Here is a 24,516-nt window from a genome sequence, read left to right as displayed (position 1 = left end):
TTATCTCCTGGCTGATGGGACAGAATTACAACAAGAAATAGTTGATCGACCCAAATATACCTAACATATTTAATCACTCAAGGTTTAAAAATGCAAGGCAGTTTTTCTGAGTGGTAGTGAGAAAGTGTAATATCCTGTGTGAATAAATGACATGAATGTTATTTGTCGGCGTGAACTTTAACTTACGCCCGCGAATAATCTTCGCTCGTCCACGTCGCTACTCGCTGCCTTTTAAATACAGACGAGACTTTTCAACGGGTTTTCATTGGATTGTTTAAAATTTGGTTACTAGTTTGTAAGGTAGTTGACTGGTAGTATTTTTATACGTAACTGATACTTTCATCATATTAACTCTATGTATAGTCATTCGGTTTAATGAGCTTTTCGATTCAATGAAATAAAAGGAAAAGCTAAGGACTGTAAGTGGTAACTATTGGGATTTTTTTTCCCACCTTTTACCACTGGAAAAAAAATCCCACTAGTTACCACCAACTCGGCTTGGTGGTAACTACTGGGAATAATAATTCCCAGTAGTTACCACCAAGTAGTTACCACTGGTAAGAACTTGGTGGTAACTAGTGGGAATAACCCTAAAATTTTTATTAATTTGAATAAAAAATGTCTCTCCGGCTCGATGTAATGAGTTTCGGTTTGACTCGTAACCATGTATTTTATTTGGTTAAGTTTATACAAAGAGTTATTGATTGTAGAAGAGGTGTAAACTATGAGATCTAGTGGCTCTATGAGCTGTAGACCTCGCGAACCCCATCCATCCATTTAAAAACAAATCTGAATCAACAAAAAAGTCCAAATAATTATTGATCCTGCTCACAAAATTTCTCGAGAATCGGTTGAGATATGCGACCTGTAGAGGAAAACGTCCAAACCATACGTCGGACTCCAGCGGGCATTTTCGTGGCATGTCAGAATGATAGGTAAGGTTCGCAAATCAATCAATTCACTTTCGAGTTTTTGTACTTAGTATTTGGTACCTACCTAGTATTTATAATGTGAAATTCCAAATATCATAGCAACTGACTGCGTTATTTATAAACGTACTTGGACTACACATAAGTCAAAATGGCGAAAAAGTTCGTTTGGCTTTATCCGTCACTCAGACAATTGCAGCTGTGAGAAAGGAACAATAGTACATTGTATTGTAGGAGAGGACGGAAAACCGCTAAAAGATGGACGAGTGAGTTTGAGGGCCGACACGTCAGTGGAGGCCCTCAAATAATATGAGTCCATCTTTAGCGTTTCCGGCCGAGGCATTACATAGTGCTTTTCACGACTACTGCGAGGAAATAAGAAAACATTTGCATAACTATAAGTACTAGCCCGCGATATCTCTGGTAGCAAATTACTAGCCACTGTCAGAGCTGTCTCTTGAATTTCGCTAGGCGTCAGCGTAAGAATATAATTTTCTTCACTAGAAGAACTCATATTTATAGTGAGCGAGTGAGAAACACGTATCTACTGTTTCTTGTATTTTTTAGTCAAACACAATTTACACTATCCAATTCAGTGAGTATTTTCCGATCCCGCCTTTTTTACTTTTTTTAACACTTTTAAGAGGCGTTTTTCTGTTGTTTGCTTCAAACCGACTCTAAACTTAGAAGCGTTTTTGCTAAAAAAACACAAACAGCTACAAAAGTAAAAAACGCCTTATGCGTGAACCGAATGAACTGAATGAATGAATGGTTTTGACATTTCTTTTTTTTTAAACAAAAAATTGGTCCTGTAAATAACCTAATTTTATTTTTGAAGGAAAAAGTTGCGCCAAAAAGACCTTGTATTGATTTTTATGTTTTAAATGATACTCATTGCTGTAGCTATCCGTCACCGATGACAGATGATGATAACAATGAAACATTGTAGTAGTGGTGGTTCAGGTGCTACAGCTATTGCCTACTTTCCAGCTTGGTTTTAGACCATCTATTGCCACATTTCCGAACAGTGGCGTGAAAAACAAATGAGTTAACTGGGCATGTCAAGTTCTATGAACACGGCTCTAAGGCTGTACGTTAGTTAGGTGTTAATTTTTTTTATATCCTTTAAATTTTGAATACTAGGTACATTATAATACTCGTAAGTTAAGATTTTTTTGTAAACCTTACCTTGCCCTCAAACTGCCCCCTATAGTCCGACGTTTGGTCCAAACACACGAAAGCATGCAGGCTCTAACTGAAAAGGAGACCTTTCCTTCGGTCGGCCAAAAAAATATGTGTAGGGCAGTTGAAATAGACGGCGGTGTACAGCGTAACATTTATGGTCACTCGATTGTCAAACGTCAACTTTTGACAACCAGTTACTAAATAATTTGCCGCCGTATAGCGCCATCTACATCAGCCGTCAAATACGAAGACTTCTTAGACGTTATTTATTTTTAACTTTATACATCTTATACAATCAATGAATCTTTGGTTTATATTATCCTAACAAACTATTTATTTATTTCTTGCGTAGAATTAAAACGAATTGGATAGCTATTTTTTTTAATGTATTGCATTGTAATTTTGTACCGCCTAAATTTTAGTCAAAATAAAATTGTAACCTATTTAACCTTATTTGTATAAAGATTGTAAATATTATTTAAAATTATTTTCTTTAAAAAAACGCGTAATAATATACGTAAAATGTAAATGTAAATACATACATTACATTTATAAGATTAATATTTTAACGTATTAGGGTACCATAACACCAGCTAACAGGTGAAAAATAGTTGGCCCATATTAGAGCTGGTTACTGTGGTTACCCTATCCTGTGGTCAGGGGTCGGAAACCGGTATTTGCTCCATACAAAAATACCGGTCTTATAACGTTATTTTTCGTTCTTTGGTTTATTATTTAATTTTTAATGGGAAAACCTAATAATGCAAAGTTGTTATCTAAATACTGATGATTTAGTCCTGCGTAAAGAGCATCATCATTCTCTTGCCCTTGTCCCATTCACTTGGGGTCAGCGCAGCATGTCTTTCTCTTCCACACTTCTCTGTCGCCCGTCATTTCATCATTCACTTGCGTTCGATTCATATCATCTCTCACACAGTCCATCCACCTTTTCCTCTTCTCGTACTTCCCTCCACATTCATTCGTAATACCTTTCTCGTCACATGACTTTCATCCCTCCGCATCACATGCCCGTACTCTAGGCGAATTGCCCTTACTTTTTCTGTTATGGGTGTAACTTTCAGGCTTCCTCTTATATACTCATTCCTTATCCTATCCATTCTCGTCACGCCACACATCCATCTTAACATTGTCATCTCCGCTACATGCAATCTCTTTTCATCCGTCACCTTCAGGGCCCAACACTCTGATACGTACATGACGACAGGTCTTATGATTGATTTATAAATTTTGCCCTTCAACTGAAGAGGCATTCGGGCGTCGCAAATAGTTCCCGTAACCTGTCGCCATTTCATCCATCCTGTGCTAATCCGGTTTTTCACGTCACGGTCAATGTCGCCATCGCACTGTACTAGCGAACCGAGGTACTTAAAGTCGGAGCAGACCGGCAATGTAACGCCGTCGAGTTCAATAGCAGCAAAACTGGAGAGACCGCCAAAATCGCAGAACATGTGTTCTGTTTTAGATCTGCTGATCTTCAGGCCAACATTCTCCAAATTTTGCCGCCATTTCTCAAGTCTGCTCTGCACCTCTAGTTCGTTTTCACCAACAAGCACAATGTCATCGGCGCCTCCTCATGTATGTCAGACGATAGAGCGTCCATAACAAGCAGGAAGAGGTAAGGGCTTAAAGCCGATCCCTGGTGCAAGCCTACCGTGACACCGAACTTGTCGGTGGTGCCAGCAGCTGACCGGACGCGTGTACAACATCGATTGTACATTGACCGAATTAGCTCTACATACTTCCCAGGCACGCATGTCTCTTTCAGAGCCCACCACAAAACCTCTCGGGGTACTCGATCGTATGCTTTTTCGAGGTCAACAAACACCATATGCAGGTTCTTTTTGGCATGTCGGTATTTTTCGCACAGATGGCGAAGTGCAAAAATGGCGTCTGTTGTACCTCTCCCCGGCATAAACCCGAACTGGTTTTGTGTTATATCACTCTCATCTCTCAGGCGTCTCTCTATCACCTTTTCCCATATTTTCATGCTATGTGACATGAGCTTTACCCCCTGCGTAAAGAGCATAAATAATTCAAAATATTGGGCTATTTCGAGGTTTTTACAAATTACCGGTTCCGAGCCCTGCCTGTGGTACTTCGTCGGCTTGTGAGTTAAAATTGGTTACCAACACTTTCTCGTCCTATAGCCAGGCATAACTACAGACTATAGGGACGGACGCGGCGTTCCTTATCCTCTACCATTGAGCATACAGTCTGACAAAAAAGAGTACACATTAAAAAGTGGCAATACTGTAGTGTCGTCCCTTTCAAACCAATTTATATAAGAAAACGGGACGACACTACAGTATTGCCACTTTCTAATTACTACTCTTTTTCGTCAGACTGTACATTAGAGCATTTAATAACTGGAGTGGCCATTAAGAGCTTACCCTTCTGCCGAAAAACTTGCACAATTGTGCACGGCAGACTGTTTCGTAAAGAAAATGACAGCGATGACATCTCCAGTTACTAAAAGGCCTGTACGAAAGATTTTTTTCAAGATTAGTAGAACATGACATGTGTATGTTTAACATGTAAATATGCATTTAAATCGTTTGTAATTTTTATTTTTCGAACATCGGCTAGAAGGCTCGGTGACAAGACAAAACATTGGCTACAAATATAATGACCACCAAAAAATACTTTGGTACCCTAAATAAAAAAATCATGCATACCAAAAAAAATTACCGAACACCAAAAAAATAAGGCCTAAAATTACAAAAGTACCACCGTTTTAATTACGACTGCACTTCAAATTGTATTCGAATACCAAATATATTAAATGATCACCAAAAATCATTAATGATCACCAAATCTTGAAGACCAAATTAATGCGATATTTTCACCTAAATAAGCCACTATGATTACCAAAAAATGTATACATATTACCAAATAAAGTAAAATGATGCCAAAATTACTAGCCCCTCCCGCTCAACCCCCTCGTACCCCGCACCGCATACCTACCTAACCTAACCTACTTTTCTAGTAGCAAACTGAAACGCTACTAGAAAAGTGGGTTAGGTTAGGTTTGAACTGCGACCCTTACAGAAAAGAAATGCTACTAGAAAAGTGGGTTAGGTTAGGTTTGAACTGTGACCCTTACTACAGAAATGAAATGCTACTAGAAAAGTGGGTTAGGTTAGGTTTGAACTGCGACCCATACAGAAACGAAATTCTACCAGAAAAGTGGGTTAGGTTAGGTTTGAACTGCGACCCATACAGAAACGAAATTCTACTAGAAAAGTGGGTTAGGTTAGGTTTGAACTGCGACCCATACAGAAACGAAATGCTACTAGAAAAGTGGGTTAGGTTAGGATTGAACTGCGACCCTTACAGAAAAAAATGCTACTACAAAAGTGGGTTAGGTTAGGTTTGAAGCGCGACCCTTACAGAAAAGAAATGCTACTAGAAAAGTGGGTTAAACTGCGACCCTTACAGAAAAGAAATGCTACTAGAAAAGTGGGTTAGGTTAGGTTTGAACTGCGACCCTTACAGAAACGAAATGCTACTAGAAAAGTGGGTTAGGTTATGTTTGAACTGCGACCCACACAGAAACGAAATGCTACTAGAAAAGTGGGTTAGGTTAGATTTGAACTGCGAACCATACGGAAACGAAATGCTAGGTACTAGAAAAGTGGGTTAGGTTAGGTTTGAACTGCGACCCTTACAGAAACGAAATGCTACTAGAAAAGTGGGTTAGGTTAGGTTTGAACTGCAACCCATACAGAAACGAAATGCTACTAGAAAAGTGGGTTAGGTTATGTTAGAAAAAGGTGGATTAATTAATTTAATAGGGTAACGATATATTAAATATTTGCACATTTTTAATTAAAATGTGGTTATAATTTTGGTGGTCATTTACAATTTTTGAGTTTACAATGATTATTTTGGAGTCATTTGCTTTAATAGGATAGCAAGATTAAAAAATTTGGTTATAATTTTACATTAAAATGGAGTTCTAATTTTGGTGGTCATTTACTATTTTTGGGTTTACAATGATTATTTTGGTGTCATTTTATTTAATAGGATAGCAAGATGTAAAAATTTGGGTATCATTTCGCATTAAAATGGGGTTTGAAATTTGGTAATCATTTACAATTTTTGGGTTAATAATGATTAGTTTGGTGTCATTTCCTTTAATAGGATAGTAAAATGTAATAAAATTGGTAATCATTTCACATTAAAATGGTGTTACAATTTTGGTGATCATTTATTATTTTAGGGTGGTAAAGTAGATTTTTTTGGTATTCAATTTTACTAAATCTGGTGATCAGTTAAATAGCAGCCCAAAACATTGTCTCTAATGATTTTATTTTATGTATTTATTTAGTTACTCAAGAGTGAATAAAACGGTTTAGAATGAACTTTACAATTTTTTTTTTATTTAAAGTGAAATAACCCGTTTTCGTTGCTCTTGAGTGAGTTATGAGCACTTTGGGCAGGAAGCTGTAAACCAGCGGTCGGCAACCTTTTAGCAGCCAAGGGCCACATAGTAGTTAACGGAGTTGACGCGGGCCGCACTTTGTTAATATTTATGACTTTATTAGACATTGTCGTTTGTCAATATTACATACAAAATAGCCAGGGAGGCTTGCGGGCCGCAAGTGAGAGGTTCGCCGCCGGTTGCCGACCGCTGCTGTAGACTGTTGGTAACCGACTTGACGATAATGCGATGAAGTAAAAAACCCAGTTCATGGATATACACGGTGGCTAAAAAATAACTGCATTCCTGTTGCCAGGGACGTTTTGGGATTATACTGAGCGACTAATGGACCAACCCCGAAATCGCGAAAAAAAATTGGGTACTATTTTTTAGCCATCCTGTATACATATATATATACTCAGACATAAAAGGGTTTTGTATTTAACTTGTGCCTTCACCGGCGATTATGGTGACCTTAGGTATATACCTTAATTCCCGGTTAGGGTAAGGTAACGACTATGTAACATTTGGTAGCAGTCATCAACAGTAATGTACACTTGACTATCTAAATAAACTATCCAATCATTAATTTGTTTTTTATTTATCAACCCCAAAAATAAAAATCAAATGTTAAATATAATAATTTATTATTCTCATACATGATTGTTATCAGTCATTGCGACAACACGGCGTGCCTTACAGTTTGAAAATATAGTCCTTCTGTCATGATATGTTCCCGAAACTGGTTCCTGATCTGTCCTAACTCTGAAATACAGCGAACACATAACATCTAAAGCTCATTAGTTACATCTGTTTGAGATTCTATTATGCAAAGACTTGTAATCTGATATGATTACGTGAAAGTTAAAGCAACGACAGTGGCCATCTTGCGTATCTACTCTAGGAATAAATGACGAACCGTCAAACTGTGCAATATTTGACGTCGGCTACGGACTAGGTGAACTGGGAACATTCATGCGACCCGTTTGCCCAATACTAAATCATGTCGCAATATAATAAACTAGCGCGCGTTTTAAATACTTTTAAATCTTTAATGATTATAAAAACTCAATCATCTTCTATGATAGAAAATAATATCTATGCTTAAGCAAAATAAGTACCTATTCTAAAGAGTTAAAGTGTATAAATAAAGAAATATTTGGTTAATCGCTCTGAACCACCACCGGCGAGTGGCAGCAGACATCGAGCGACTCCGGCCGTGGCCCGGATCTCGGACTCATTTGATATCGATCGTGATAACGTTCAATAAACCGAGATCAGGCCATCGATTCACAGTAACACGGTCGGCGGCTAAGTAATCGCCGCTCGTGTAGTCAAATTCATTTTAACAAAATATAACAATCTGATATAAAATTAATGTAAATGATTTGATGTCAAAAAACTTGTGTACAATACTATTAAACATAACAATGTCAAGATAAATGTATGTGGACGAAAGAGGCTTATAGTGATAAAAGTATAAATAGACATAGTGCTTTGCCACCATGGAAACTTTGACGCGGATCCGTCCGCGCCGCTGTCACGATCACAGCCAGATAGTAACACTAGAAACAATTTCATTCCTCGCTTTTAAGACGGAAGATAAGGGCAATTAAATACTGATTTCATAACAACCGTAGGAAAAATAGTAATACTTTAACATAAAGTAACAAATACAATCAACAGAGTATCTGGCTCGGCGTAGACAGCGGCGCGCGCGGCGGTAACATTGACTAGACATAAATAATACATAAACGATGTCTGCTGCTTAGCTAGAGATAAACATACATAAAGATAAATATTAACTACTGCTGGTAAGTCCATCGTTTAAGTACATAAAGAGGCTACGATAAAAGCTAATTCATACGATAGTCTAAAAACAATAAATGCAAGGCTATGGTCCTCGGGCGAGCCCGCTTTGAGCTATGCAAACAAATTATGCTAGTAATGTTAATATTGCAAACCAATTCACTACGCATCTCGACGGAGATCTCATAGATAACCTACGAAGTATACTTGGAGATTACCGTATTAACTAGAACTATAATATCTAATCCAGTGAAAATACCTACAACTACGGGCGAGTGCCCCTACATGGAACGGTCGAACTAGCCTAGGTCTGGACACTACGACTACGTCGCGCCGAGGCGAGCCGCCTATCACATCCACGATACACAACGTAAACAATACCGTAACAAGTCAATAATATTTGTAAATTTCCTCTTAATAATAGAAACGCCGACCGGCCGCCGTGAGCGAGATTGAGCAACCTAGAGACCGGTTTGTTTTTATTAAAGATAAAAATACGGAGCGAAACAGACACAGGTCTTTGTGCGACCGGCCGGTCGGCGCTGGACAAGAATGGACGCGAGTGGCACGCGGCCTAGGGACGGCAGGTCAAACAAACGCGGACACACTACTCTACAACAAGATGGACGAAAGTATCGGCGGAGGGCCACAAACTCAACGAACCTACGACCGACTATAGAACAGATTACATAGTCTTTTTGCGCACAATGGATGGACACCGATCATTTATTTTAGAAATTTCATTTTGGACGTACTTAAACATTCGTATCGAGTAGAGGATTTCGTAATCATTAAATATATATGCGAACCGTACAATTATATTATAAACATGTCATAAAAAATAACTTCGCACGGCTTTATCGATAATTCCTGTTTCGACACGATAATAATAGTAAAATCTGCTTCGCGAGGGATATATCGTCTCGTACGCGACATAACAACGGCGATAAATTCATTCGCGTAATAAAAATACACCGCAACTGTTACAAAAATACTCGATCAACATTAATTTGACGGCGCAATAGATACGAATAGGAGGAAATTCGATACACTAGTCGGCGACGCGACGCGAACAACAACAACCGCCCTCGGGCGCCACACATTAAAATCAGTCAACTTTAATTTAACACCAACCATTCATGGAGGAGCTCCGCCGACCAAAGTTTCACTTCATCCCTCCGGGCGCGCGCACGCTATTGCACAGTTTGACGGTTCCTTCCCGCGCGTGCGCGCGCCGCCGGCGGCGGGGCCCCTCCGCCTAATCTTAGCGGTACGGTTAATAAGATAATTTTATAAAACGTATAAATAATTTTGTCGCCTAAGAACGATTTATAAAAAACTTCGGGGCGCCGCGCTCGCTCTAGCTCAGTCACCCGCGCGGCGCCCCGGGAATCACTAATCACTGTACGTGTCCGAAATCGACAAGTTTCGCGTCACCAGTCGTGGAGCGTCGCAAAGGGAGACGCGGCGCGGTAAATTCGTTAAAACTCGCATCGATCAGACGTCGTGCCCGCCGAGAGGGAAGCGGGAACACTAAACTGAAGACGGCGTCCTCTCCGGTCTGAACGTCGATCCTACCGACTGCGCCAGTCATCGCAGTTTAAGTATCGATCGAGCGAGCATAAGTCGCAAGTATTAAGTTCGTCGTCCACTGGGTCACCGGCGCCGTCAGCGCATGCTGGGCGCGGAGAGCGACTGGGGCAGCCTGGAGGAGGGGCAGGAGGGGCGGGCGGAGGCGGCGCGGGGCGGGCGCGCCAGCAGCGCGCGCAGGGCGAGGGCGGCGGCCTTGAGCGCGAGCACGAGCCGCTAGAAATCCCGCCCGCGCGTCCGCGTCGGGCCCGCCGCCTTGGGCACGCGCCGAGTGCGCATCTCGCGGTCCACCTTCGGAATAACACAGCGTTAATGATGAAATTTACCACGCCGGTACATTTAGGTTACTGGTTAGGTATACTGAAATGAATAAAATGCCTTACGAACGAACCGAATAACGTGTTAAAAGCCTGTTTGATGTCAGCCCCGCGACAGCATCTACTTTTCTATACACATAATATTTGGAGTTGTAGCCGACGATTGCAGCCACGGGTGGAGAGGAGCAGAAATGAGAACAACTAGGGATACCTTTTGAGGTAAGTGTTAGAGCGCATGGACATGCGTGTGTCGCTCGGTGGCGTATAGGGAACTGACGTTGATTGGCCGATAGCCGATGCTCTTTGCACACATATGCATGCTCTCGCGCACACTTTATTAACACATAGAAAACAACAGTGGTAAGCAAGGTAAGTACCTACATATGATTTAATAATATTAAACTAAAATGTATATTAATTACTAAGTTTTATGTTTCAGGTTATTTATTTCAGGTCCAGTATATTGCGTCGTCTACAGGAGTATTCCAGTAAATTCCAGCACATACCTCCAGCTCCTCGAGGCGCTGCGTGAGCGCCAGTTTCTGCTGCACGGCGAGCCGCAGCAGCTGGTTGAGGGTCTTCTTCTCGTCCTCGGCGCCGGCGAGGGCCTGCGTCAACTCGTCCACCTGCGTCACGTACTCCTCGCAACGCGCCGCGAACATAGCACGGAGACCTGGACACAAAACAGTTGTAAGTTCTACGATGCTAAAATGAGTAGTTAGACTGTGATTTCAAGCAGGGATTTCATCTTGTCAACTTGCTGGATTTCCCACAAATAGGTGTTGTTGGAGAGAAATACAAAAAACCTAAAGGAACAGAACACCATCGACTGAACAAAAACGGCGTTAGACAAAGAAACCTTTGAAGTCTGAAGCCCAGATCCACTTTCTGTCGTGCGGCCACAGCATTAAATTACTTACGGCAGTTGCAACTTGATGAAAGTAGAAGCATCCTCCTTGAGCAACCACAGCTCGTGCCTTAGCTTTAGCATGGTCTACTACAGTCGCCGGCCGTGTTCTTGTTGTACTTGAGCACGGTGCGCAGCGTCGCGATCTGCTCGCGTTTGGTCGACAGGAGGGATGCGACCTAAAAGACTTGCTATAACAACATTGTCAACTCACTGGAGAAGGTAGCTGCGTCCTCCTTGAGCAGCCGCAGCTCGTTCCGGAGCTTCAGCATGGTCTCGGTGACGATGGTCTTCTCCGTCTCGTACTTGCTCTTGAGGTTGGCGAGCGCCACCTCGGCCGTGTTCTTGTTGGACTTGAGCACGGTGCGGAGCGTCGCGATCTGCTCGCGTTTGGTCGACAGGAGGGATTTGAGCTTGATGACTTGTTCTTGCATTTCGGCGAGCTCGGCGGCGCGCTCTTCGGATTCCATTCCTGTGAAGAGTTCATTATTATTATTAATAATAGTGTATGAAATTAAAAGAAAAGAGACCTAAATACGGCGTATGGAAAGAATGATATACGTACACAAAATTGCATGATCTAATGAATTTTTGTATAAACAGTGAAGTCTTCTAACAAAACTTACGATATTTTAAGTAAAATGAAAAAATGCATGGAGGGATGGAGGTTGGAGGTGGATGGGCTAGATTGAGGGACGAGAAACGTTGATAGTTAGAGCAATGTGCTGAAAGATTGCAAGTTTGAATCTTGCTCGACTCCGTGAATTTATCGATCTTTTTTTTTAATTAAAATATTGATACAGCCAACAAATAAGGTAAGATTTATAACAACAGTCTGACAACTAACGACACTATATTGTATTGAAATAAAATGGGTAATTATCTTACTGTTACACCCATCACATAATATAATGCAGCAACAACAGCCTCAAGGAGTCTCCCACACTACTCAACACATTAGTATTCTGCACGCCCCGGCAGTGCGCGCTCTGTGTCAACGCGTTCTTCCACTCTGAATGGAAGTTCGCGGGATTTCTAGCTATCACAGGCTTCCTGATTCTAGGAATAGACTTATTGTACGTAGGTGTAAGGTTGAATTTCGAAAAGCAATCGTTTGATCGCCAAGCGTCTTTATCTATTCTTAGTTTGTTTTCAATGGAGTTTTTAGATATGTGTTCAAAATAGTCCGTGATTTTTTTCACTCGACCGATGCCGCTATAGTTGACGTATTGTTCATAATTCATCTTTTTCTGTAGTTTGGGCGTAAGGTGGACAAGTTTTCGTTTAATGTCAGAGGACTTAAGTTTGGCGTTGCACTGTTCTTTGGCTTTCTTAATGGTATTCCAGGAGTATTTCTGTTTCGAGAACAGGGAATCTGTGGAGCCTGGGAAGGAAGGATATGTAGGTTATACATGGATACGGAGCATAATGGACAGGACAGTGCATATACTTTCTATAGGATTACTGGAGATTTTAAATGGCACTGAGCCGCTGGTGTCTCACATAATTATAGTTTCTTGCAGCATTCGTGGACCGCCGGCGGCTCACGCGACTTACCTACTCAAATTCTCGTGAGGCGCAGGTAGCCCACATGGTGTACAACATTTTTGGGCTGTTTTTGCATACTGAGAGTGTAATAGATCTTGGATTTTTTATAGTTGGCGAAAATAAGTCAGATAGACGTCTGTCGTGTCTAAATCAATTTTTAAACATGCAGATACGTCTCCGAGCGATATTCCAAATTTTATATTAAAGGAAAAAATGGAAATATTTACACTTCCGGCAGGGCTTGAACCCGCAACCTCCGTAATCCGTGCGTTAGCTCTAACCAATTGACTTACGGAAGCCTACCAGAATCTCGCGAATCTTTCTATTCCTTCCCTTATGTATAGACGCCTTTGTGGCGTATAGGGACATCTACCGAAAGACGATTACATCTTTTTAACGGCACCGGATTCTCAAATTTGTCGTGTCTATATGAGATGACATAACTCGTGTGTGTGTGTGTGTGTGTGTTACCGGGAGCGCGGTGGTGGCGGCGGCGCGAGTCCAGCGCGGCGTCGAGCGCGGCGCGCAGGTGCGTGAGCTGGTCCAGCAGCGTGTCCGCGGCGCGCGCCACCGCGCCGGCCGCGCGCAGCCCCTCCAGCTCGCCCGCCGCCAGCGCCAGCGCCGACTCCTCCACCTCCACCCCCAGCCCCACCCCGCGACCGTCCGTCCCGAGACCTGCAAACATACAATGTTACATTTTGACCCAAGGTGCGTAGCCAAGATGACCGGCTAAATTGAACCTAATGATTTGGTTAGTAAATTAAAAATGATACGGTTACTGAAACTATGCGATATGCGACAGTCAATTTGTAAGATTGTATTCCATTAAATAGGTATAAATTAGACAAGAGACTAACTACTATTACATCTACCTAACTATACATACGAGGTGTGTAATGCTTAATATAATTATAAAAAAAACTATCATACATTTGTTATAACGCCAGTTGATATATTATTGTATGTTATAATGTAATTTTTATTATACGTTTCCTTTATTATATTGTGATTTCATCTAAACTGTCATTGATATCATGCCTAACGTAATATAATTTTCAAATAGGTATTATATTAACATGTTTTATAATGACATTTGTTATATTATATTTTTGTATAACGTAATACTTCATACAATTTTATCAAGTATAAATGCATATATTGTATGACAGTTTTTGTCATATTTCATTTACTGATAACGTAAAGTTTTACATACTTTTTATAACTAATAGTACTCAGGCTTATTGCTTTTGCTTGCTATTTTATTCTAGGGAGGTCGCAGTTCTAACCTAACCTTACTAATTTATTCACGGTTTTCATTCTGCGGGGGCCACAGTTCAAACCTAACCTAAACCACTGTTTTGCTAGAGTATTTTATTCTACGGAGGGTCATAGTTCTAACCTAACCCTCCTTTTGTTAGATAGTTATTCGTTTGTGCGGAGTCACAGTTTCAACATAACCTAACCCATTTATGTCATGCAACTATTATGCCACACAAATAATTATGTGATGTCACTTGTTATAACAAATAATATGCTTTAAACTACGTAATAAGTATGGCAAAGTATATTAGACGACGTGTAAATATACCTTATGACCATTATACCAATAATAACATTATGTATACCGTTAATTAGGTATTACGATAGTATGCCATTTATTACGTTATTCAAAATAACGATATATCAAAGTATAATATATGAAAAGTAATTATAATAAATGTAATGCACCCATACATACGTAATTAGTACCTATGCTACTATGTACTCAACCCCAGGCGACATTTTTATTCGTGGAATATTATTTCGAATAAATTTCATGATTATATTTATTTGATTAAGAATAAGTTATTCTCATTAAATTTTTTCTCATACGAATTATTCCCGACCAAAATTATTTGAATATTTCTGACGGGAATAAAATCGAGATGACTTTATTCCTACGAATTCGTATTCAAATAATGATTTTATTCTTGAATGCCCAACACTGCACGTGATGTCACTCGTTTCAACAAATTGTTAAGACCAACCAAGTGTGAAAGAGATGGCATTATGACCTGACTCGCCACTAAGTAGCAAACGTCAGTTGCGTTCACACCGAGTGACGTCAAATTTGCGCCAAAAATTATGAGCGTTTCAACAACTCAAAATTTTTCAAACATTTTTTTTTTAATAATATTATGGGAAGGTTTATAAAGTATTTTTATTTTTTCCGGTGTTCAAACGATATAAATAATGATTAAAAAAAAAATAAAAAATAGTCATCTATGAGGCTAATTGCACGAGGTATGCCGTTATGTATGAATGCCGAAATGTCACAAACCGTTTAGCGAATGAAAGACATGTAGTAATATCTAATTTCAGGCAATTAAAGGAATCTCGAATTATAATTCATGACTGTACTTTAGTACTACTAGCATAGTTACCGTCTGTGGCGGCGTGCTCCAGCAACAAGCGTTCAGGCTGCGTGCCGTTGACGGCGCACACGTGGTGGTACATCTGTGCGAGGGCTTCGGCCGCCGACGTGAGCGCTGGCGCGGCTGAAGATAGTGCACGACCCGCTCCTAAAAATAAATTATTATTATTATGAAGAAAAAGTTTTTCACGCGCTATTACTTAGCTTCAATTCATATTTATGTCATATTTCTTGTAATATTTTTTTTATCCGTTTCTGAGTTAATGCAATTACTTCCGACCAAAGTCCTAAACAAGTTGCAGCCAGCTTGCAACATAGCGACGCGCACTTCAGCCTCGACGACCCTGTCACTAAGTCTAGTTGCGGGCGAGGTATTGAGTGACGCTAAAGCTGCTTGTAGCTCGGTGAGCTACGATGATATCGTAAGAGAATATACTTCCAGCCAAGTCCTAAACAAATCATAATCGGCCTGCAACGCAGCAGCTCGCACTCTAGCCTCCTCAATCCTGTCAGTGAGCTCAGCCAACGACGCGCGGGCTAGTGCCGCAGGCGGGGTCGAAGCTGCTCGTAGCTGGGTGAGCGCGGTGAGCCCGCCACCCAACACGCGTCACCAGATGAACTAGGTGAGAGTTTGAAAGTTAACATACCTCCGGCCAGAGTCCTAAGCAAGTCGCAGTCCGCCTGCAACGCCGCAGCGCGCACCTCCGCCTCCGCCACTCTATCGCTGAGCTCAGCCAGCGAGGCGCGAGCCAGCGCGGCGGGCGAGGCGTCGGGCGGCGCCGAGGCGGCCTGCAGCTCGGCGAGCGCGGCGCCCAGCCCGCCCAGCTCGCCGCCCGACACGCGCCACCACGTCAGCCACGCCGCCGCGCGAGGAGGGACGCCGTTGCCGCCTTCCGACTTCTCCTCCTCCTACAAAAACGATATAAGTACCTACTTATTTTATTACGCAATATTGGGTCAGCAAAGGCGATCAAAATTTAATTCTATATTCGTCGGCAAATTTTGACCCGTGGCAGTTGAAGGGTTAAAACTGACCAATAAACTCGCTCTTACAAGTAATAAACAATGATTTCTTTAAGTGCTCGTTTTATGATTCCATGTATCCTCGTGTGATTTGTGATTATAGGTATGATCAGCACCAAAGTTGAGGTCACGCACAACAGATGTCACGTAAACCTTGCAAAGATACAATCTGTGGCAAGTGTTGTGATAAATAGAAACATACGGGCTGAGTCTCCTTGTGAAGAGCGGCGAGCGCGGTGACGCGAGAAGCGGCGCGTTGTAGACCACAGCGTAGCACACACGCGCAGGCGCTCTCGCTCTCCGCCGTCGCTTGTGCGGCACGCACTGACGCCGAAAGCTGGCTCTGTGGACAAACATAATCAGTAATGATAATCTCGAAAAGATGGCGGCACGATCTTGACGTCTTTCGGAAAGATTGGCCGAATATTGCCATAGAACGAAACGCGTGGAAAAAAGAGAGGGGGGCCTTTGCCCAGCAGTGAGGCTAACAAATAAAATAAAATAATGATAATTACATGTAATTTTTGCACCTCAAACAGTTGAACATTTAAAAAGATCCTAACTTGACGCCGAATAGTATACGGCATACTGTGTACGGAATACGAGACTTAGTGTAACGGTGCATCACGCTGATCTTATCAGTAAGGGAGCGTTCAAGTATTACGTAACGCAATTTTTTGACATTTTTAACGTAACGCGCCCCCCATGTAACGCGCCGTAACGTTTTTCTGTAACCAGGGGGGGTTAGTAAAACGTTACGTAGCCACCAAGTGACCATTTTTTTACCTAAAGGCCACAATTATGTGGCGTAAAGTACCGGAAAGTCGCTAAAATACCTTTGTTATTGTTTTAATCGCGTTAATGTTAAATTAATTAATATTTATTTTCAAGGACAGAGTAAAGAAATTAACAGAGATGCACTGTGAAAGTTACATTAATATTAGATAAGATAAGATAAAGTTTATTAAGCTCTAAAGGTTACATTCATACATAATTTCATAAGTTATGTTACATAGGTATATCTGTCTAAGATCTATCGTTGGTACTTAAATTAGGTATAAACCTGTGCTATAAGTACCAGCTACCTTCCATTTGTCTCTATGTACTTTACATGTATATTGTACAGGCGAGTATTATTTATAATTAGCTACATACTGTTAAGAAAGTTATGCAAAATCTATAACAATGAGGAAATATTAGAAGTTATCTATAAAGATAGCAAAAGGAATTATTAAAAAAAAAAAAAAGTTTTTTCAAGAGCTCCAAAATGTGTGTGTGTGTGTGTGTGTGTGTATGTGTGTGTGCGTGCGTGTGTGTGTGTGTGCGCGTCTTTTTTAAAGTACACTAAATTGAAACAGTAATAGTTATGTCATAGGATGCAAAAGAATTTCAGTGTCTATGTATGATTTGCTCAATAAATATTCTGTCAATGTCTGTTTGCAGGTGTATTTATTAAGGCCATAAATGTTTAGGAACGAATTAAACTTATTATACAAGAAGCTACCTAGAAAATAATAGAATCTCTTACTAAATGCTGTTCTACAAATAGCATGTCGTGGAATCATTTTTTTTCGCCTACCTCGATGTGTTCTGTGGATATTAGTAACTGTGGAAGAAAAGGATTCGGAGTGTTTCTTCAATACTATTTGGAGTACAAATAGTTGCCGGACTGTGAGTACCTCACATGTTTTATACAGTTCCACGGTGGAATAACGAAAAGATTTACAACTAGTGGCTCTGTGAGCTGTAGACCTCGCGAGCAGAGCTTGAAATAACATGGTGCTAAGAGCTTTAAATACACCGTGTTTTTTTTATTTCCGTTAATTTCAAGGGTGCATTCCTGAGCTTAAATCAAGTAACTTTCTCAAAGACACCGATGTTCTAATTAAGTCCATTTCGGAGATAATCCATAATTTATTTTTTTACTATAAGGCCTCTACAAGCGTGTACACTTGCCTTAGGGCCGGCTTACATATTGATTAGTGTTTAGAATGAGTTCATACATTTGCTACTAAACTTCAGTACAATCTCGGTCGATTGATGTACGAAATGTCATTGATATGTCACAGATTTCAATTGTTTGGTTGAGTTAAATGTAATGCCCGTGTTACAACAACGCTATATGCTACATTTAATTACTTTTTAAACAAAAAAAAAAAACAAAAAAGAAAACAAAAAAAAAATTTTTTTTTGAAAATTAACTATGCCATTTAGTTCTTATAAACGTACTTAACTATACCCCGAAGATAACGGAATTCAATAAAAACACGGTGTATAGTAAATTAAAGAAAAACAATACGAAATTTATGTGTAAAAAAATACAAAAAGTTATAATATCCCAGCATACAATTACTGGGGATCGAACCCAGACCCTCTGTGCAAACAGAAAAAGCGAACGTTTACAAACTGAGCCAAATAGTTCTTAGATGGGTTGACGAAATTTAGCTACTCCTTCTCAAATTAAAATTAGTTAAAATTAAATATCTAAATACCGCCTAAACCAGCGATAATTTTTTTCTGCATTTTTTGCTATTAACTCTGTAAACATGTCTCAAAAAGAAAAAAGTCTTATGATATCGATACGACTATTTGTTTAGGCGCCAGGTATCACGACTCCGCCATTTTTAAAAATTTCCAAAAACCGGATTGACAAAAAAATTTTATTTAGTCATAAAATTCGGTCACAAAATTTCACGAGAATCGGTTAAGAATTGCGACCTGTAGAGGAGAACATCCGGACATACGAAAGCAAAATGCCCGAGTCAAAACGTAGACCTTCGCTTCGCTTCGGTCAATAAGCTACCTTTAACAAGGCTCTTTGAGCACGCTCCAGTTTGATAAGGTGGCTCTTGGCAGCACCTCCCCACGTGAGTATGCAGTATCCTATCAATGATTGTGCTAAGGCAAAATAGAGCATTTTTATAATTTTGGGGCCAGCAACATGTCGTAGATGTTTAAAAATGAAAATTAATTTTCGTACTCTGCCAGACGTCTCTCGTACTCTGACGTCTATGTGCGGTTTAAAGTTTAATCTATCATCTAATATTATGCCTAAGTACTTCACAGTATCAGTTCGGCTGAGCGTAGGACAGTTGCATTTCTGATCAATGTCCGTTTGGTGATTATGTGCGGTAATAGTATGGTCATTAAGGCATTTGACACCACTTGCCGTTATAGAAAAAGCCAGGTATTTTGTTTTGTCAACATTGAGAGATAACGAATTATTTAAGAGCCAAGAGTTCACTTTATCAAAGCCTGACTGTGCTTTGCGGAATGTATCTTCCCATGAATGACTTGAGAAAACAAGTGCCGTGTCATCTGCAAAAGCCACTATTTTTCCGTTAGGTAGATCAATATTACACATATCATTAACATACAACAAAAAGAGAGTCGGTCCAAGAATACTCCCTTGAGGTACCCCGTATTCGATTACCAGCTCACTACTTGTGCGATCACCTATCTTAACACATTGTTTCCGGTTTGTCAAGTAGCTCTGGAATAGCTGAAGTTGGGGACCTCGTACTCCTATTGATTCAAGCTTGTACAGTAGTCTAGGAATCGACACCGTGTCGAAAGCCTTAGCTAGGTCGATAAAAATGGCTACACACTTTTTACTAGCGTCCAATTCTTCCACTATGTGGTTAGTGAGGTCGTGAACGGCGTCGTTTGTGGATCTCGAATTCCGAAAGCGATATTGTCTGTCGGACAATAATTGATTGTGTTCTAGGAAGTTTTTAAGACGCTTATTCATGATTTTTTCCAATATCTTAGACAGTGAAGAAAGTATTGAGATTGGACGGTAGTTATTCACAAGTTTTCGGCTTCCAGACTTATGGATAGGCTGTATCAGTGCTTTTTTAAGTATTTCCGGAAAGACACCGGTTCCTATACATAGGTTAAAGATATGGGTTAGTGGGCGTAATAAGATGGTTTTATATCGTTTTAGGAAGTCCGTCGAAATACCGTCATGTCCTGTTGCACAATTTGTACGGAGTGAATTAAGAATTTGTTCTACCTCTAGTTCATCAGTTTCGAGAAATACTAAAGAATTAATGTTACTTCCGGAGGATATGTCATTATTATATTTATTTGCGCTGGCAGTTGACGAGATGCTTTGGGCTATATTTTTTCCAACATTGACAAAAAAGTTGTTAATATAAGACAGGGAGCTATCCGGAGACTTACCTATTGCAAGGAGCTCTTCAGCGGTGGATTTTTGTTTTGTGGTGTGGGTTATTTCCTTTATAGTACTCCAAAGCTTTTTAGGATTATTTCCGGCGTTTTTTAATTGGTTGCTCTCATATTGATTCTTAAGTTTTTTTAGTAAATTATTACAAAAGTTACGATACCGTTTAAATGTCTTGCAAAGCACTTCATTATGTGGTGTTGATTTAGCTGCTTTACTCATTCTATCTCTGTTCCTCATGCATTTCAATAAACCAGGGGTTATCCATGGCTTATGGATACGCATGCGGTGAGGTACTAAGCAATTTTTTATATTAGCTTCTATTTCTCTCTTTAAGGAGTTCACAAGGTAATTAAGTGCTAGGTTTACATCTGGTTCATTATAAACATATGAATAATCGATATTTTTTATAGCAGAATCGAGGTCCTGGTAATTTACCGTCGTTTTGTATTTATTAGTCGTATGTAATTTCAATTTATCTATCGATAGTACTACAGATTTATGATCAGTCACTGCTGTCTCCAGAACTAGCGTAGTGGCACGTTTATTTGTTTTAAGAATTATATGATCGAGATTTGTTTTGCCATGTGGCACGAGGTTGTTTTTTTTTTTTTTTTTTTTTTTATGTTATAGTCAGCAAACGAGCAGACGAGCCGCCTGATGGGAAGCGGTCATCGTCGCCCATGGACATAAGCAACACCACAGGAGCCACTTAAGCGTTGCCGACCCTTGAGAACCCTAAATACCCGCTTCTTGAAGAATCCCATGTCGTAGCGCAAAGGAAATACCTCAGGAGGCAAGTCATTCCACATTCTGCACGTTCTGGGAAGAAACGAGCGAGATGCCCGCTTATTCTTGGTGTGCCATGTATCTAAGAAGTGGGGATGAACTTTGCTCCTTTGGCGGGAGGTGCGGTGATAGAAACGAGACGATGGCACCAAATCAAAAAGTTCTTCCGAGCATTCCCCATTGTACAGACGGTAGAACATGCAAAGAGAGCCAACGTCTCTCCGAAGGCTAAGAGGTTCTAAGCCGTCAGTAAGTTCGGGATCGCCGACAATACGAACTGCCCGCCGTTGGATGGAGTCAAGAGGAAGGAGCTGGTATTGTGGAGCGCCAGACCAGAGATGAGAACAGTACTCCATATGAGGTCGAACCTGCGCTTTATATAACAAAAGCCGGTGACTAGGTGTGAAGTACTGTTTGGCTCTGTTAAGCACCCCAAGCTTTTTGGAGGCCAGTTTGGCTTTATGTTCCAAATGACTCCGAAACTGGACTTCGTTCGTAATATCGACACCAAGTATCCCGATACTTTTAGCCATGGTAAGGGGAATGCCCTGAAACTTTGGCGCCGTGACAAATGGGGCTTTTTTAGCGGAAAACGCACAGACTTGTGTCTTACTGGGGTTGAACTGGACGAGGTTACGTTTACCCCACTCGGAGACCTGTTCAAGGGACGTCTCGATCTCAGACACAAGTCGCATCCTACACTCCGACACCTGCTCAGGGGGGGCGTTTACACGACCTGTATAACAGCTATCGCCAGTGCTGTCATCTGCATAGCAATGAATATTGTTAGTCAATAACATATCATTGATATGCAGAAGGAACAGAGTAGGCGATAGTACAGATCCTTGGGGTACGCCAGCGTTTATGGGCTTATAGTCCGAGCATATTCCGTCAGTGACGACTGAAATGCTACGCCCACACAGGAAGCTGGAAACCCATGTGCACAACCCCTTAGGAAGCCCGTATGAGGGAAGTTTTGAGAGAAGTGCCTTATGCCAAACCCTATCGAAGGCCTTTGCGATATCCAGGCTAACAGCCAGTGCCTCTCCCTTACTCTCTATGGCGGTGGCCCATCGGTGAGTGAGGTAAACAAGAAGGTCTCCAGCGCCTCGACCACGGCGAAACCCGTATTGCCGGTCGCTAATTAGCTGGTGGTCTTCGAGGTACTTAAGGAGCTGGTTGTTTACCACACGCTTCATCACCTTAGAGAGCAGGGAGGTGATCGCAATAGGCCGGTAGTTGGAAGGGTCGGTACGGTCACCCTTTTTGGGTATAGGGTGAACCCAGGCAATCTTCCAGGAAGACGGGAATTTCCCTGAGCGGTATGAGAGCGAGAATAGTCGCGTCAGAACCGGAGCTAACTCTGGAGCGCACGTTTTTAATACAACAGCAGGAATACCGTCTGGCCCACTGGACTTCTTGACGTCGAGGGCAAAGAGAGCACGCCTTACTGCGCTTTGAGTAAAGCGGACCTCGGGCATACGCGTAGAGTACTCGCATTGCGGAATAGTGGGAGGTGTATTGCCCCCGTCGTCCAGTGTAGAATTCGACGCAAATAGAGAGCAAAGTAGGTCTGCTTTCTCTTTTGCGGAATGAGCCAGTGAGTCATCGGGTTTGTGCAAGGATGGTAAGGAGACCCTGCAAAAGTTCCCCTGAACAGCTTTGGCGAGAGACCAGAAAGTTCGGGACCCAGAGGGCTGACTGACTAGTCTCTCACCAATTCTGCGGGTATGTTCAAACTTGGCTGCAACAATTCGCTTCTTACAAGACCTAGTAGCAGCATTAAGTCGCTTCTTCAATTCGGAACAGTTACGATCACTGACCTGACGCGCAGCAGCCCAGGCTTGGTAAGCTTCTTCCTTTGATTTACGGGCTTCAGCGCACGCTCGACCAAACCAGGGCTGAGAAAGATTGCCAACACGAACTAATGTGCTAGGAACGAAGCATTCCATACCTAGCAGGATCGTGTCAGCTACGAATTTCGCACAGTTGTCAAAATCATCCGAGGAGAAGCAGAGCTGCCCCCAAGGGTAGGACGCATAAAACTCCCGCAGTCCATCCCAATCTGCTGATCCATAGTGCCAGACACGGCGCAATCCAGAAGGTCGAGATTGCCCTGTCCGCTCCGTGGTAACAACAGAACGCACCAGGCAATGGTCTGACGAACCCAAGGGTGCAAGACGGGATACCTGGTGGCGTTCTGGATGCGAGGTCAGCAGTAGGTCTAAGAGAGCAGGGCATGACCTTCGATGTCCGGAATTCTAGTGGGACCATCGACTATTTGCGAGAGATCATACGCTGCAGCAAAGCTGTGTACAGCTCTCCCGGCGTAGTCAGTGCGCAATGATCCCAACCACTCGCTGTGGTGCGCGTTGAAGTCACCAAGGATCACTAACTCCGCCGAGGGAAGCCGCTCGAGAACTTCGCTGAGTCCCACTTGGATACGCTCCAGCAGGCGATTGGTTTCCGAGTCTCCGCTGTGAGACCTGTATAAGCACACATAGATACGGACGTGGCCACCGTAATCTACGCGCGCCCAAATAAGTGACAGATCTCTATCTTCAAGACTATGTCCTGGCAAGAGTCCGTGACTTGCCATCAGGTTAAGGTACTCTGACGAATTAGGGTCCCTATTGTTGTCTTGTATGTCTATGTTGATGTCACCCATTACAACTAGTGTGCTGAAGGCTTTATTTTTGGTTAAAATTTGATCTAAGGAGGTTAAAAATGGTGTAATGTCTTTACTTGATGGTGGTCTATATATAGCTAGGATACATATATCTCCCCCAATTTGTATGGTTATACAACTAGCGTCAATTAAATCAGAATCGGAGATTATAACATTAGAAATATTGCTGCATTAGAAATATGTTATTAATTAACATTTGAAATGCGTTAAATTTTTCAGAAAAATCACGTTTTAAAAAATGCGTGAGAGAATCTCTCTACGCGACCGTTCTGAAGGGTTAAAAAACAATGTTACGTAACGCGTAGTTCAAAATCCCCCTCCCGCCCCTGTAACGCATCGTAACGTTTTACAAGACCCCCCTCCCCCCCAAATTCGTTACGTAATACTTGAACGCTCCCTAAGCTGCAGAGCTGACCTTAGCCCATGGCTGCTAGAGTTGGAGCGGAACCTCAAAGCCTGCCTCATAAAACCAAGTCGCTCGACTCACGTTCTCGTTGTGGGCCTGTTCCAGCTGCTTCTCCAGGCGGGAGACCTCGTGCAGGTGCACCTCCGAGAACAGGTCGGCGTGGTGCTCGCCCATGGCCGCCGCGAGCTCAGAGTTGGAGGCGCCGGGAGAGCCTTCCTCGGAGCCGCCTTCCTCGCCCATGCCTGCAGCAAACAATAAGATGTGTTAAAAGTTTACTAAGT

The 24,516-nt window shown here is 41.6% G+C and overlaps 1 protein-coding gene across 3 annotated transcripts in view; it reads right to left on the bottom strand.

Moving 5' to 3' along the window:
• Window positions 1-7,188: 7,188 nt before the first annotated feature.
• LOC134798355 (protein bicaudal D) overlaps window positions 7,189-24,516 on the bottom strand; it is a 42,882-nt gene continuing 25,554 nt past the window's right edge. For 2 of the 3 annotated variants that reach the window (XM_063770765.1, XM_063770768.1), the window contains 8 exons: window positions 24,317-24,477; window positions 16,368-16,508; window positions 15,790-16,051; window positions 15,153-15,290; window positions 13,201-13,404; window positions 11,396-11,653; window positions 10,781-10,947; window positions 7,189-10,248 (listed from right to left, as the gene is read on the bottom strand). In XM_063770765.1, the coding sequence (XP_063626835.1) occupies window positions 10,174-10,248; window positions 10,781-10,947; window positions 11,396-11,653; window positions 13,201-13,404; window positions 15,153-15,290; window positions 15,790-16,051; window positions 16,368-16,508; window positions 24,317-24,477 (1,406 nt within the window). In that variant the 3' untranslated portion in view covers window positions 7,189-10,173. Of the gene's footprint in view, window positions 10,249-10,780; window positions 10,948-11,395; window positions 11,654-12,069; window positions 12,566-13,200; window positions 13,405-15,152; window positions 15,291-15,789; window positions 16,052-16,367; window positions 16,509-24,316; window positions 24,478-24,516 lie in introns of those variants that run through there. The other variant, XM_063770766.1, reaches the window with a different exon arrangement.

The sequence above is a fragment of the Cydia splendana genome, chromosome 16, assembly GCF_910591565.1.
Source record: "Cydia splendana chromosome 16, ilCydSple1.2, whole genome shotgun sequence".
Lineage (NCBI taxonomy): Eukaryota > Metazoa > Arthropoda > Insecta > Lepidoptera > Tortricidae > Cydia > Cydia splendana.
The sequence above is the reverse complement of the archived record's forward strand: the minus strand, read 5'-3'. Positions and strand labels throughout refer to the sequence as shown.